A 17,207-nucleotide genomic window follows, 5' to 3' on the forward strand; every position below is an offset into this window, starting at 1 on the left:
AGATCAGAGGGCCAGATTTTCCTCTCTCCTGCAAGGACCCGGTGGGGGACATTTGAGTCTTGACTTCTCTGCCTTATAGTAATATCTACAGTTTCTGTTCCTCATTATCAGCCAACAGCCTCTGCTGACTGAGCTGCTATGGGAGAGCCAGTGTTGAATGGGGATCAAGAGCCTGGGCATAGTGACACAACACCTGCATTTAGACCTCAGCTTTGCCTCTTTCACTTTGGAAAAGTCATTGAACTTCTCTACACTTCAGATTCCTTATTGGAAAAATGAGGGTGGTAATGGTAATATAGACCTTACAATGATTTGTGGAGTAATGAGCCAAAGGCTGCAATTGTTTAGCATGGTGTCTAGCAGAGAACAAACTTTAATCTTAATGTCACTGTCAAAGTGACTTCTGTACTGAGTTTTCTTCTTTTGTGGTGACAGCTCTATGAGGCAGTCATTGAGTTGGAAGTTTTTGGAAGTGGTGATTTTCTCTCCAGTGGGGTCCAGTCTGCAGTCTGGGAACCTTCTTCTGATGTGGCTCCCCAGTTATCTTATATCTAGAACCCCACTGGGCAAGTGAGATATCAGAATACAGAAGAACTGGAAGACTTTGGGAATTTTGGTAACCAGAAATGTCAGGTGAGAGAGGGAATGGAGCAAACAGGAGGGGTAGGGCTGCTCACTGTGTAGGAGAAAACTATACCTTCTTGTTCTCAACTATACTACAGAGAGAGAGGATGTGGAAACCCAGGACACTTTTTGTCTTTTGTCATTTAGGCTTTGATTCTAAAATGTAACTCCTGGAGATGTAACAACAACAACAACAACAACATTTTCAGAACGGGGTGACAGAGGAACAAGTGTTAGTTGACATTATCATCTAAGCATGGACCTTAATCTGATACTCAGCTGTTGGCTTCAACAGGCCCTTCCCTCAACACAAGTCAAATTCTGCTAGAAAGATTGCCCCCTATTTAAACATGTCACAGTCCTGCTTTTTATTACTTCCATTTATCATGTGCAGAATGGCTGGGATTTAAAATTAAGACTCCAGAGAATGCCATTTGAGCAGAAGCTCCTTTGCTGCCATCTTTACATTTGTCTCCTCAGAGAGGCTGATCAGTCCTGGGTTTGGAAACAAAGTAATTTGACTTTGTTCCTCTAAGCCTGATGGTGCCTCTATTAGCAGTTCAGGTGGTACGTGGCTCATTACTGAAGCTGTCAGGAGGACCATCCTGTTAGAGTCACATCCCGACTTCACACTTGGAAAGGCCTAGGAGGCAGAGTGAATAGACATGTCACCCTGTCTTTCTCCTTGGCCTGCCCCCACTGTACAAACCACAGCATCACTCCATGTTGGTCAGAGCATTTGTGTGGACAGGGCACAGTAACAGCCAGGATTTTCCTCCTACTCTTGGTCTTTCTTCTTTATGTCAGGCCAACTTTAGATCTTTAAAACCATTGCATAATTCTCACTTCTGTTTCTTACTAAGGAAATCTTATCTTTAAGACACATTATATTTTGGGCACCATTATAGGACGCTGACTGTAAAATTGTCCCAGGTCAGGGCAGTGACCAGGGTGGGATACTTTTCTGTGGTTGTCCAAGGTGGAGGACCAGAGTGATTAGCTCAAGGCAACCTCTATGGAGACAGCTGCAGCCAGGCCAAGTTCACAGATCAAAGAATCCAAGGCAGGTCTAGAGCTAAGGGTGAAGGTTGAGAGCTGAGAGTGGTATGGAGGTAGCCTTGAAGCTGGAGCTGGTAGGGAACCAGTGCAGAACTCTATGAGGCATCTATAGCCCTACGTTGCAGGTTGGTGGGCTCCCAGGGAATGGGGTAGACTGAGGCCCATGTGAACCATTCAGAGAAGATGTAAACAGCCCTGTAGTATCTAGACCCTGATTATGGCATTGCTGGTAGGAGAAAAGAAAGTTAGGTTGGTTTGAGCACTGAACCTTTATTACAGATAACAATTGTGACATCATGGTCTTTGATAAGTATTACTGCTAATTTAGAATTTATAGTCCTTGACCTTGGAATTAGAAACTAGTCAAGGACACAATTGTTTCAATTTGTGACTCATAGCTAGCCATGACCACCATCACCCAGGTATGCCCTTTGAGTTATTGCTTCTAGAAATAGTAAGAGATACACACTGATTCATCCACATTCTCTCACATGTTTTCTGGCATCCATCTCCCCTTTGCTAAGGCCTGTATGCATGTGATGTGGCAGGTCATGACGAAGGGTATGTTCTGTGACAGGGACACAGAGCAAGCTTACTCTCTCAGGACATACCCCCGAGCCCTCTTGCATCACCTTCCCACCCACTGAGCTAATTAGCCATCATCCTGATAGGGTCTACATTACTGTTGCTCTGTTTCAATTTTTCCAAGTGATAGAGGGTGTTGTGGTATTGAACAGAGGCTAGTGAACTGGCCTTTGGCTCCCCACACCCCAACTCTTGAAGAATCACCACAGTCTAGGTCTGGTCCTTAGCTAGGCAAGCCTAGGGACTTAATTTTGCCAGTTCATCCAAAAATCTCCACTGCTTTGATGAGCTGATTCATGTTAACCAAAGCCACAATCTGCATTTATATACTGGAGGGCCAGGACTGAATGACATAAGACACATAATGTCCTTTATAGTCTGTACAGAACCATTTATGGGACTAATAAAAATAATATGATAATATTGATAACGCTTTTGGAAATTCACAAAGGAAATTGCTAAAGGATCTGAATAGTTGAGTGAGCTCTGTAGGACATGTCCTTCTGGAATTAATTGATGGGCATAATCGATGATCCAAAGGTTATTTTAATAACAATCAGGTCAAAGAGGTTGGTTTGTTTTAAGGATTAGTTTTATAAATTTCGAAGTAGCATCTCCCTCAGGCTGTGCCAGAGAGTTACTGACTCGTTTGCCCTTGCCTCTTTTTTCCTAGACTCTTTGCAGACCACCCCACCACTGCCTTCAGTTACGTTTGTCCTTAAATACCCTCCTTTCCTCATTTCCTTGGTGTATTCAATCTTAGAATTGAAAACCCAGGAAAACCAAAGAATTATGAAAACCTCCCTTAATGAATTAATAACATATTTCTAGCTTAATGACGTCAGTGTTTTCAAGTTATTTCACACTGATTTTTTTAATTAAAACATTTTTTTAATGTTTATTTATTTTGATCAGGGGAAGTGGAGAGAGAGGGGGACAGAGGATCTGAAGTGGGCTCTGTGCTGACAATAGAGAGCCCAATGTGGGGCTTATGTGAGATGATGACCTGAGCTGAAGTTGGACACTTAACTGACTGAGCCACCCAGGCACCCCAACACTGATTTTGTTTTAAATCACACTAGCAGAGAGCTAGCAGATCATCAAGGATAGAGTGGGGCTGTGGAGGCAGATTGCCTGAGTCTAAATTCTGATCCTGCTACTTGTTAGCTGTGTGATTTTGTGTAAACTACATCATCTCGCTGTGCTCCTGTTTCCTCATATATACAAAGGAGACAATGAGGGTACCTAATCATAAGTTTTTGTTTCGCTTTGGTGTATGTATGAATGTGTATGTTAAATGGGTTAATACATGTAAAGCACTTAGAATGATGTCTGGTGCATTCATATCAGCTGTAGGAATGTTAGCTGTTACTATTAATCTTTGATAATATCCAGAGCAATATCTTCATCTGGTTCTAGTGTGTTTCCTCTTCCCATCTGAGGCCAGGTTATTTTGAAGGAGACTTCCTGTGGATAGTAAATCTCCTCCATTATGTCTGGATTCTTTCCTACTCTTACAGATGGGGTCCTGGAGTCCCTTTCCAGCTTTGCCTGTTTCACATTTTCTCTAATTCCTTAGGCTCATCCTGAGGTCTGTACATAAAGACTGGAGTCCAGCCCCTTTTGCCTAGTGATTTCAGAGAAAAGGAATAAAAGGACCACCTGAAATGCCTAGATTAGGCCAATTATTTAAGTATTTTATAGGTGCCAACGGGTAAGATGGTGGAATTGCCTGCCTTTTGTTTCCCCTCACATGACCCTGGGTAATAAATACAAATGAATAGTGAGTGAAAAAGCCAAAAGGCAGTTGGTGGGCGGAGGGAGCCAAGAGGTGGGGGGAGGGGAGCCATTAAGGAGCCCTGATAATTCACCATGGATCCAGAGTCCTGGGATAGATAATCAGAAGCCGCTTGGGATGTGATGGCAGTGGGGCTTTAGCAGAGAATAGAAGAGGGGGCCACATGCCCAGCTGCTGGGCCTTACCTGCGGACCACTTTGATAAAACAGTTCTTACCAAAGACATTCAGGTGACCTGACAAAAAGCAGTGCAAGATAAATCCAGCAGTCCTGTCCAAAATAGGAAAAATAGATTTTTTAAATGAAAAGCAAAAACAAGGTTCTCAGAACCACTTAGCAACTGCTCTGATTATTCTGGACACAGCTGTAATGTGCAGGGATGAGCATGATGTATTTTAGCTCGTGTGGTAGCTGTATTTCAGGCTGATGTGGAATCTGTTGCTGTAACTGTCATGCAATCCATTAGGGCCCCTGAGTAAGGGCAGCCATTAATCAGGCCCGAAAGCAGCCCTGTAGCCTCACACACTCACAGCTCTGAGTGGTTCTGACCTGACATCGTTTAAGGAGATGCTCCTAGAGGCCATAAACATGATTTGATTCCCATTATCTTCATGTTGCATATTTGTTACCGTTATTCTTTGAAGACTCCAAATAGGATATTAAAAATTTATGATATATATAAAGGTTTGCATGGAGTGAAAAAATAGCTGCAGCAAATAAGTCCATCTCATCCATCAGAGATGTGGGAGCTGTCAGAGGAGCCTGGCAGGTGTGGAGGATGGAGAATTAGGAGGAACTTCACTGGCGAAACAGCTTCTCCCCTGGCCTACTTGCTAAATGGGAATTTAAATACATTTTGTTAAAAGAACAAAGTAAAACGGCACCACTGCAGGGATCCCATAGTCAATCTTTGATGACAAGCTAATGAAAGGGAGGGCCAGGGAGCCTGATGCAAAAATTAGTACTAACATGAATTGAGCAGATGCCTGGGTCCAGAGATTGATGTTTCTGGGTGCCTGGGGTGTCTCCAGAGCAGGGAGCCTGATGCCAGGTGGGAGTCCTCTGTGCAAGAGAAAGCCCTCTACCCAAGCTGCATGCACACATAATCCTATCCAGGAGCTATGCAGTTCTCTGCAGTCTGATGTTTGCATAGGAACTTGAATATTTGCATAGGAACAACTCACACTTAAGGGGAGCCATTTGTAGAGACAGGCCATTCAGGGTGGAGAAAAACAACAGAACGCTTCTGGGCCTTGGCTTAAGGAGGAGCAAAGGATTAATGAATCCATTCAACATATACTTACAGGATTGTTTGTTGTACAAGGTACTCTGCTGAGCATGGGGGCTTCGTACATTTTCCCTTATGCAGCTTCCAATCTGGTAGGGAAGATAAGATGTGAGGCATAACCGAGATGAGTTATACCAAGGAGTTCCAGGCTGACTTGGGGCACTATGACCAGATGAGATAGCAGAAACAGGGAGCAAGGCACTGGGTTGGTTAATCTGGGAATGGACTTTTGGGGATGGGAATTTGTTAGGCAATGACCAGAGGTTAGAGGGGGAGGCAGAGGAGAGAAACACATGGACAAAATGACTATTGGCTAAAGTCCAAATTGAATACAAGATCTGCAGTGAGGCTAAGACTCTAGCATCTAACCAGGTGGGAGGGACAGGTGTTGGGCAGAAGTGCACGGAGTAGCTGTTGAGGGTCCAGGTGGGAGGCAGGTGTGATCAGAGAACTCTGGCAGAGGCCTGCTGAGACTCAGGTAATGGAAATGACTCCTGAGGTTCAGGGGCAGGGCACTCACCTCTGGGGACTAGAGTGCAAGGCAGATGTCCAGATGCTAGGGTTGAAGGATAGGAACTCATCACTCACTCATTCACTCACTCACCATTTATGGAGTCTTCATAATGTGTCAGGCAGCAGATGAGGCTCTAGAGATTTGCAGCTAAATAGAACACAATTTATGCATTCAAGGACCTCGCAGACTGGGGAGGAGGACACACACATAGATGGTCATAATGCAGTGCAATGGGTGGAATGGTGATACATATAAATATATAGACAGAGGGGTGCAGAGCCCGGGTTAGAGCCAGGAAGAAGAGGTCTGGAATGGCTTCCTAAAGGGGCTACAGACTGAACGAATGCTTAAAAGATGTATAAGAATTTTCCAGGAGAAGTGGGGGAGGACAGATGGAATCTAGTTTTATGAAGAGAAGATGGGGGTGAAGGACAGGAATCCAGTTGAAGGGAACTGGACATTCAGGCACGAGGAGTTGGACCATCAAGTTGAGAATAGCTGAGCCGTAACTCAGAGGAAGCAGGAGCTACTCCGCGGGTCTCCTTGTGTTATTTTAGCCCAGGGCCACCCCTGGCTGGATTTCACCCAGGGGCCTGGAAACCAGGCTGACCTTTATGTCAAGTTCACAGAGATGTCCACAACACACTGAGAGGCCACACATGACAGTTGCAGTTTACTCCTCTCTGAGCTTCCTCAAGAAAAATGTAGGTAGGCGTTTGACTAAGGAAAGACAGACCGGAAATGGGACATCGGGAAATGAAATCCTAAGGGTTTTCAGAAGTGGCATCCCTGTGCTTTTATCTTGAATTTTGAAAAAAAAAATTCTATTAGTCCTGGTTCAAAGAATGCGTTCTAAAAAAAGAAAAGTGTTTCTCTGCAACTCCTCATCCCTAAACTTACTCCCCCAACTTTGAGATGCACTATTTTTGATGTTCTCAAGTTTGGTAATGACACCCACCACACGTGCGAGCCGGTATGCGCTACGTCTGCCGCAGCCCCTGAACGCTCAGTCTAGAGGCTCTGCGTGCTCTCCCCAGCTCCGGTTCTGGGCAGAACTTCCCCTTGTTTTCCAAAGAAGGAAATCACAGCCACACAGAGGTGTAAACCCACATTCATCACAGGGAGGTATTAACCGGGAAGCCTAGTTATCTTTCCACCTAAACGGCAACAGTGTTAACCTTTCTGTTGAGACAGGAGAATCTCACTTTTCTGGGGTAGGCCGGTGGAGCTGTTTTTAGAATGTTCCACATTTTCTGAGGGAGTCTGTACAGGAGAGGACATGCTGATCTTGCGTGAATATGTTCATGACACCAAAGCTTTGGCCCAAAGGAAGAAGTGAATTCTTTGAAAGAGAACTAAAGATTGCTGTATGTAAGAATCAAAATAAAAAAAGTGAATTAGTGATGATTCACAGGGAAAGAGAGGTGAATATGAAGTTTGTTTGAGCCAGAGGCTTTTTTGAAGTAGAGAGGCAATTAGTCTAAGTTTCTCACATACTCTTAATATTTATTCAAATGGTAGGCACAACAGGGCTGTTCGCAAGATGGGGAAAATCCCCTTGCAGTTTAAGTGAAGGATTTCTATTTCTATTTCTATTTTATGGCAAGAGGTGAAGGCTTCTTAGAGTAATGGATAAAAAATGTACCTTTGGTGTGACAATCACATTTGTAGTAAAATGTAAAACAAAAAAATAGCTTCCCATTTGCCTTTCCCCGTAGTTGGCATAAATATCCAGCATCTTCGTCAGAATAAAGCTGCTGAGAATAAGACACATGGAGAGAGTTAGTTCATCATGTATCTTGGCATTCCTTCTGTCAGAACCGGTCACTCCAGAACAAAGTCAGACATCAACACAGGTCTCTGGGTCCCAGGAGATGCCAAGAGCCGGCAGTGGGGTGGTCTGCCCCAAGACAGGATGCGAGAGAGCTCATGGTCTGTGAAGAATTTAGGAGCAGTCAAAGAAGACAGCTAAAAGTCATTCTGCTTCATGTTTTTACTGTGCCAGAGATTTTGAATATCTGCAGGGCTTGCACAGCCCTTCCTACAGGAGCTGCCGGCTCCCTCCATCCGCCTACCTTGCTATGCCATTGTCTGCCAGCCTAGATAGGGCAGGGGCCGAAGAAGGCACTGACCCCAGTATATAACGGGTTATAAAATGTTATAAAATGATCCTCTTGGGATTTTTGTCTAACGTCACCATCGAGTTGCAGGGATGAAAATTAGTCATTCCCACGGAGCACTCACTGTGCACCGGGCAGTGGCTAGGCCTGAAGGTCCCGAGGTGAGGAACCAGGCACTATCTCTGCCCTTAGGAAGTGTGCTGTCTTGCGGGAGAGGCAAAAAGTCACACCAACCGGCATAAAGTTGCACCTGTATCAAGTCAGAGAGAGGGCAGCTGGGGATTTTTGACTTGGTTAGAGAGGTTCAGAAAGGCTTTTTGAGGAGCTGGTCTAATAGTTCTTCTAAGATTATTTGTCATGCCAAGAACTAAACTAAGGAATTGGTTGCCCGCGAGCAGCTAGCTATGTCATCTCGAGTCTTTACAATAAGATCCATGCCAGGGGCCATAGCCTACACCCTCTTAGTGTTGCATAGGGTTCACTCCGGTGGGGTTGGGACGTGGTTAGAGAACATTCTGTCAACACTCCGCCAAGAGCCTCCTCTTGATATCCCTCCTCTGGGCACGCTCCTTAGATCAGTGGTTCTCAGCCCTGCCTGTACACTACAACCACCCCAGAGCTTTATTAAAAAACAAACAAACACCCATGTCCGGGCACTACCCTGGACCAATTAAATCAGAGTCTTGGAAAGGTGGGCAGGAAGGGACAGGACAGGCTCCAATGTTAAAAAGCCACCCCAGATGATTCTAGTATGCAGTCAGAATGGAGAACCATTGCCCTCGCTGAATGCACTTAATTTCACTTAGCCTAGGAATCGTAGTTTTAAATTTTACACTAAAAGCCCTTCAGAATGTAAAAGGAATGAATTTGGCAAGAGGCGGGTGAGTGCTTATGTTGCACACACACGTGAGGGGATGGCTCTGAGTCTCCTAGCATGTTGTGTGTTTCCCAGCTCTGTGGCATGTGGTGGCAATGCGGCACGCGGCTAGAGGATGGAATGTCTTGCACTCTGGCGTCAGATGGCTTGTGAGAGGCAGACCATTCCAAGGGCCATGGAGTTTGATGCAAAGGCAAATACACGGCTCCATTAAGAAGCAAGTTTCTGGCTTTCTCTCTTCACTTCCAATCCCCCCAGTCTCCCTCTCCTTACTCTTTCCATGGCTGTTTTTTTCAACCTCATAAATTATGAGGCGTTATATGAAATCTTTAGCTCCTTTGAGGAAGCACCTTCAAATCTTAGACAACGGGATTATTTTCTTGTCCTTTAAAAAACATAAAACGCATTGTGATCACCTTACATGTAAGTGGAATGAATGTATTTTTGCCACTAATGTTGAAAATATCCCCAGGCATCTGGTGTGTATGAATGTGTACATATAGTACATGCATAATAAACATTCTACCTTATGAATATTTATACACAAGATACATGTATATTGAATATAGGCATATATATGTAAATAGTAGCCCTCGTAAACTATATGCTAAGTGTGTTTCCAAGCATATGTATCATAGTGTATCAGGAATATAATAAACCTAACCACCAACTTTAGAATATTTTGAGGTGGCATTTTTCTACAAAGTTGTTTATGGTAGGGTCTAGTTACTATCCATGTATGGGGTTTTATTTTTTCCATCACTAAAATGTTTGTTAAGTACCAACTAAAAGTAAGGCACTGGAAATGGCAGAATAAGAAAGATGAAATAGATGTGGTGTCTGCCATCAAGAGACCTCAGAGTGGCTTAAAACGCACTTACAGAGAATAGAAGAATCTAACATTGTTGCTACCCATTGGCATCTTCTTGTTTTTCCCCCAGCTGCCTTTTATTTATACACTCCACTTTAAAGTGGGCCCTGTTTAAGACTATATTAACTAAAGTCCTGATCTAGCTGCAGAGTAGAGCTGACGCAGTGAGACGCTGTGAGAAGGAACATCATAGGTTTCAGTGCCTTGGTAGCCACTGGATGTGAACAGTGCTTACACTTTCTGTCACATGTAGCCCAATCCTATAACTGCATTTTTATTTTACTTTGATTTGGTAGGGGAGAAAAAAGGCATAATAAAAAGGCACCCAATCCCAGAGATGTTCATAAATTTCAAAAATGAAACCAAAACAGAACAATTCTCTTCTCCCACCAACTTCTTGTAACCCAAATAGTACTGCCCATGACATTCCATTTCCAAGTTCCATCCAGTTCCCTCCCTGTAATAAGTAACAAACCTTTATTAAAAAAAACAAGCTACACATCCTAAAATGTACAAAATGCAGCTCCATTTCTAAAATGGCAATCCCTAGTCTAGCCGAGGAGCTCTGAGTGATACTTGTCAGCAGGCAAATTTCACTCCATTAAAGGAGAAACACCACCCAAATGCTGTCATCGCTGTGCCCCAGACATACGCTCATTGTTTTCTCCTCCTCGATCCATACATCACAACAGGTAGTTCTCAGCTGTTCCCTTGGTGCCAGACATACATTTTATCTAAAGAGACAGCAGACAGAACTACCTGCTGCTTCCTGTGCGGCTCTCCCTGTGTTTCTCTCCTTTTTCCTACTTCACTTGGGCTTTTTAAAATCAGCTGGCAGGGAGCCAGGAGCTCATCATTTTAATGCAGTGCAAAATGGAATATGCATAATTATATGCAAGCCATATGTGAGGGAGACAGCTCAGCTGTGAATTTCAGGAGGCCAGGAAAGGGAGAGCAGTTAGGGCTAAGATGAGATGAGAGCAGAGCGGGGTGCAAGTGTCACCCAAATGAATGGTTTAATGAGTGTGCTGCAGACACGCCTCCTTTCACCTACCTCTCCCTGGCTCCAACTCCAAGCCAGAAACCGATGGAGATTAGGAAGACAAGACTGTATGCAAGCGGTATTGCTAATGGGTTCTGTTAATGTCTCCATTTAAACTTCAGCTTTCTTAATTAACAGTGTAGATCAAAATAACTAGTAACTTTTAATGCAGCTTCTTAATTAAATCTATTTTTTTACTGCATTCGATTGAAGAATCATTGTTCTTGCTAGATCATTGCTCCTTTCAGACCTTTATTTAAAAATCGAGGGGAATCAGTTTATCTCTAATAGTATTGCAATGCAAAATATAACGATGCAAATTGCTTTTCTTATGGCCTTGCTATTAGAATTTTCTTAAAGTGCATTATCTAGAGATTGCTTAAGCATGCCAAAAAGTTTAAACACGTACGTATGTCATGTAATCCTAAATGTGTGCAACAAAAGTCACTGAAGACCGAAGTGGTGGTAATTTCCAACAAAATCATTTGATTCTGGTTTGCTTCCTATCATTTTAAATATTACACCGCAGTGAATTTGCATGTTCAAACCAAAAACTATGTAAAGAAAAATAAATCCCAAATTTTGATATCTAAAAGGCGTACTGCGTATTTAAACAAACTTCTTAATAATGTTGTTATTTCTGGATTCCCGTTTGTTTAATGATCTGAGCTGTTATGCTTTTAGCTTTTTTTTTCTTCCATTATTTGTAAGTCCCTAAATAGGCCATTATATTTCCCTTCAGGCTAGAGATGAAGATGGACATGCTGAAAATTTTCCCCAGCAGCACTATGCTAAGGAAACTCCAAGGCTTGCCTTCAAGAATAACTGCGAACTACTTGTAAGAATAACATACTTACAACAAGTCTAGAATGTTACTTTAGCACAGTGAAAACAGTTTTTGAAAGGGTTTGTTCATTATTACATAATTTATGAAGTATTATAGTTTTTCTGTATAGAGTTCTAAATGCTAATTCTGATATCACTGAATATTAATTATAAGATCTCAAATTGTTTGCAAATCTTTTATATCTGATTATAGAGCTTGGATGGCCCTGTCTTTATTAGCTTGTTTTGTATAGTAGTTTATAACCAGCCATTTGGAGAATGGCTAGTAAAGTTAAAAATACAGAGAAAGACAGTTGATATATGTAGCTTGGAAAAAAAACAATCCCACCTCCACTCCTTCTCCTCCTTCCTAATTGTACACTATTTTAGGAGACAGCATGGTAATATTTTGTTCTGCTGGGAAAGATAGCAGAGTTGACACGCAGTACTCCCTTTAGAATTCAAGTGTTCCTACACTTTCTTGCCAAACTCAATCAGGCACTTTCGTCTTTCCTATGTAGGAGAAGTCAAAGCAGCGACAGGATGCGGGGATGTTTACAAGTCGTGAGAGAGAGGATATCAGCTGTGACAGAGACTCTGTTCCAACGCAGGGTTAATTTGCTGTTCATTTTAGCATTTACAGCAAGACAAGATGAAAAGCAAGCAGGAATGCCTGTTATATTTCTATTAAATGAATCTGTTGGGACCTAATGTTCTTGATTAGCTTTTGAAAATGAGTACTCCGCGATGCATTTTCTGTTTACCTAAAGTAAACAGAGAATGAATTGTCATTTATTTAGAGATTTAAACACTGCTTTTGAAAGTGAAGCTTTATGAGGGAATCTAGCTATGTTGTTCCTAAATGTTCTTTTCTTTTCAGTTGCATTAAAGCAAAACATTTGCTCCAACTAAATGAAAACACTGAAAGGGAATGAGGATGCTCCGTTGTTACATTTTGAGGTAGTCTCATTTCTATTTAGTGTTTGGCGGAACACCGAACAGCTCTGCCAGGTCTCCGCATTAGGAAATCCCACATGTAACAGTCTTTGGACTTAGCTCTGATACCAACTGTTCATTAAAAACAAAGTGTCCAAAGAGCAGGAGAAGAGAGAAAAATACAGTGCTTACCCATCCTAGCCGCAGCAGCTAGATGTTGACAGTGAGAAACTCTTTTCCCCCGCTCCATAAACTACACGGGTTACAATAGCGCCACTCATGCTGTGTGTCTAGCCCCTTGACCGATCAGTCTGCAGGCAAATTCGCTGCTTATAAATGCAGTTGTGGGTTTTTTGGGTTGTTGTTTGTTTGTCTGTTTTCTGAAAATTTAGCTCACCTTATATTTTATCTTAGGGCTCTTAAACTTCCAGGTCTCTTAGCATTACCTATTTTGGGGAAAGCTTTTTCATCCATTTCCCTTTTAATACTTCCCTCTATAACCATGGTTATCCAGCAGAAGACCACAGGGGCCATTAATGCTATGTTTGGTATCAAAATGCTTTGGGGAGTATCTTACATCTCTTTAGAGAAACAGTTAAAAGTAATACACCTTATTTGATTTTTAAAAAATATTTCTTGGTAAAACAAACATGCTGAGTCCATGCTGAGTTGTGGTGGGTCCATATAGGAGGAAGGAGAACATACATGTTAACATCTTATCCAGCTACCTTTAGAGAGAATGTGTGTTTAATCGTTGCTATGCTTAGACACAGTATTGTATTAGCAGTAGTTTTGAGAGATGCGTATAATCTTTTGTCCTTTTAGTCACTGTTAGAAATGCTTTATTTTCATCAGCATAGATTTTTGTGACAAAGGAAAAAGGAGAATAAAGAGAAAAAAACAAGGAAGCTTATTTCTCTAAGGAGAAATTTGATTTTTTCAATTGCAAGAGAAGCAGTGGTGTTTGGCTGGATATGAAGCCAGGAAAAGCGATGCTTCTATAGGAAGAAACTAGTCATTCTTAAGAGAGAAATAGGCAGTCCTTGGAGTTTTCTTAGTGCAGCTTAGAGTAAATTTTTAAAGACTTCATGAAAAAAGATTGCTAGTCCCGCTCCAAAGTGCTTTTTTAGCATCAGAGCCATCTTGCATGGTTCACTGTAGCAAGAGAAGAGGTGGGTTTGGAACGTGGAGGAAACTTGTTGGCGGGGGTTTGCCAGTGGCCCTTGGGAGAAAACACTGGAGGAACAGGTTACTTCTAGGCTCATAGGTGATCAGGACACATGGCTACATCGCTAACATAGGGGCTGTCAGGGGCTGACAGAAAGTGTCCTGGCCAGATGGACTGGACAGTGACTCAGACTTGTATTAGTGACTGTTTATTTTCCCTGCCCTCTCCCCCACACCCCCAGCCTCTGCTGCTTGGATGAGGGTTAAGTAGCCTAAACAGAAGTAAAGTAAAATCGATGCCTGGAATGCACAAGTATGTGTAATCAGCAGGCACTGACAAACAAAGCATTGGCAGATAGAAAGTCTGCTGTGCAACTGTAGATTCCTGAAGGGTATTGATTTTTCCATTCAAATCCCAAACTGTGACATGTGCCTTCACACTTAATGTACAACACAGATGACTAGATATTTAGCTTGGTGGCCAAGATTCTCTGGTTGCTGATTGTGCAGCAGCTTCCTTATGCTTTTTATTAATTTTGAAAGTGTAGTGCTGTCAAGATGAGTGACATTAGATAAAGCATGAGTACTGTTTGATATAACACAATTCAGCGTGGCCTCCATCTACCTCTTCATAGATAGGTATCATGCGTGCACATGTGCACACACACACCCACACACACATCAGGGTATTTTTCTGACATAGCTAAATTTATGACCAAGGCAAATAACTTTCAATAAAGAAAACCTGTGGAAATTCACATCACATTAACACTTCAGCAACATGGCTTAGCGGAATCGAGAAGAGGGAACACTTAGAGCCAGCCACAGGTAACCAGCCTCTGCCCCAAATTTCACACCCATTGCTGATCCCTTTACCATTATTGCCTCATTCTTTTGGGACTATAATGCCTTCTCTTTTCTTCTTTTCCTATATTACAATGCTCATATTGGTGATGGGAATTGGATTAAGAGAGACAATTGAGAAGAGGCACTTTATCATATGATGAACTCACACCTTCTCATCAGCCAGGACTTTCTCAGTTCTTAAAAGCCAGCTTGGAGTAGGACCTTGCAGAAATACAGCAGTAGCTGGGTCCTTGGAGGGAGAAGACCCGTAGCTAGAAGAAGAGGAATGTTGTGAGGGTTTGGGGGAAGGAACTGAAGGCAACCAAGCCTACTCTCCAGGTGTTCTGAGGGCCAGCCCGGAGGACATCACTGCATTCAAGGAGGCCAAAATATAGTCAAAGAACAGCATCAACAACCTAGTGTAATTTGGTCGGAAAGAAAGCAGGTTTAGGCAGTCTGAAAGGAGAAATAAGAGAACGGAAACTAAAGAGGGAAATCAGCGTGTCTTCCTCAGTTCCAACTTCCCAAGTCATCACTGAGACAAAATCTGACTCTCTTTGGCCTTTCCTAAGGCTATTAGGGGTGGGAATTTTGCAAAGGGTGGTGGGGGAGGGAGGCCACATAAAAATAGCATCAGGGAAGAATTCTTTCTGGTTACTTACGATGCCAGTGTAGGGAGATGATGAAAACCATTTTAGTTTTATAGCCTGTGGACAGAGGTGGTGGGAGGAGAGATGCTTAGGCAGTTCTTCCATGGGCTGATTTGTCTATCTCATTTCCTTGTGAAGGTAGACAAGAGCTGGATTGTAAGAGTTGGACATAGTCCTTAGGCAGAGCTGCTAGTACAGAATTGCTTTGTATCAATACATTGTTCAATCAGCTAGATGTCATTGAGTATCTTCTATATACATGGCATTGTACTAGACAGTGCTTATGGGGGACACAAAACAGAAAAAGATATAGTCCCTTCCCTGAAGGAGCTTACAGTTCAGTAGGAAGAATACACGTATACAGTATCATCGTCATCAGGAGTGTGGGCTTTCAGGTCTTCCTGAAGCTTAGAATTTTGCCCGAGCCAGACTTTAATTTATACTCTATTACTCTGGTAGTATCACTAAGGATCATATGCACAACGGCTTAAAATTTATGGTGACACATCTGATATCACATCACAGTGGATCCTCTTAGATCTCTCTGAACCTCAGATCTTCATCTGTAGGGGGCGATAGTACAAGGTAATAACCTCAGAAGATATTGTGAGGATTGAAAGTGTTGACATATTTAAAATGCTTGGTATATAGGAACATTCAGTATAGTATGTATTAGCTGCTATTATTATGATTCTTCTTATTCTCATGATTGTTATCGTTACACAGTTGGCTGTGCCCAAGAGAGCACCAGCAAAGTTCTGGAGTTCAAAGTAAGAGGAGATTCTTTCCATATGTAGTAATTTGAGACTTAACAAAGGAGGAGGAAAGCTTCGATCAAGGCCTTACATAGGTTGGATTTGGATAGCTGGAGCTGAGGTGTAAGGGAAGGGGGCATTCTAAGCAGAGGAAGATAGCATGGCAAAGGCAAGGAGGTGGGAAAGTACAGACCAGGTGACCCACACACAGGTGGCATCTAAGTAGGTGGGAGTGTAGAGAACCTGAAGGATAAGGGGGTGAGCTGACAAGCTGGTTCCTTTGCCCAGGTCTCAGTAACTTACAGCATCCTACCAAGCCTGGACTTCAGTAGCTGTACTTCATGGAAATTGCTAGTACTTCTATGAATTAGAATAAATTGTCATGGAAAATTACTAACACATACAAGAGTAAAGAGAGTGAGTGATGTAATGAACCCCCACGCACCTATCACCTAGCTTCAGCAATTGTCAGCTATCAATCTTGCTTCTTCTGTCCCTCTACCCTGTACCCACCCCATCCCCCTCTTATTCTGCTGTAGGATTGCAAACAACTATGCTTCTTTGCTCCTGTTTGTTTTGGGTTTTTTTCTTTTCTCTCTTTCTTTCTTTCTTTCTTTTTTTTCAAATAGTTTATTCTCAAATTAGTTTCCACATAACACCCAGTGCTCATCCCCACGAGTGCCCTCCTCCATGCCCCTCCCCCCCTCCCCCCCACATCCATCAGTCCTCAGTTTTTGAAAGCATTCATGAGTCTCTCATGGTTTGCCTCTCTCCCTTTCCCCCACCATTTCCCCCTTCTTCTCCCCCTTGTTCCTCAGTTAAATTCCTCCTAATCCTCCTATACGTGCAAACATATGATATTTGTCCTTCTCTGCCTGACTTATTTCGCTCAGCATAACACCCTCAAGGTCCATCCATGTTGCTACACATGGTGTTTAGGGGTTTTTTCAGTCAAGACTTTAGTTCCCCACTTTTCTGGCTAGAAAGAATCCATCCACACTGATTAAATTGGGAAACGGAGCTTTGGAACTAAGTACACATAAAACAAATGACTCTTCCCTCCCTGCTCAGTACAACCTTTCAAGGTTTGGACAATCAGATTTAGTTTAGAAAGCCCTTAAGGTAAAACAAACAAACAATAATATCTCAATGCCAGTAGTGACTTGTGTTCTTTACTTCCAAGTCCCTGGTTCTAAATGTATTTATTTAAAAATAAAATCAGATCTCCTTGTGACCCAGCCTATCTCATGA

The 17,207-nt window shown here is 42.6% G+C and overlaps 1 protein-coding gene across 1 annotated transcript in view; it reads left to right on the forward strand.

The window, feature by feature from the left end:
- SOBP (sine oculis binding protein homolog) overlaps positions 1-17,207 on the forward strand; it is a 147,357-nt gene that overhangs the window by 85,380 nt on the left and 44,770 nt on the right. Inside the window, exon 5 of the mRNA XM_077780039.1 lies at positions 11,520-11,615. Within this exon, the coding sequence (XP_077636165.1) occupies positions 11,520-11,615 (96 nt within the window). The remainder of the gene's footprint in view (positions 1-11,519; positions 11,616-17,207) is intronic.

Source organism: Crocuta crocuta, unplaced genomic scaffold, assembly GCF_008692635.1.
Source record: "Crocuta crocuta isolate KB4526 unplaced genomic scaffold, BGI_CrCroc_1.0 scaffold147, whole genome shotgun sequence".
Taxonomy (NCBI): Eukaryota; Metazoa; Chordata; class Mammalia; order Carnivora; family Hyaenidae; genus Crocuta; species Crocuta crocuta.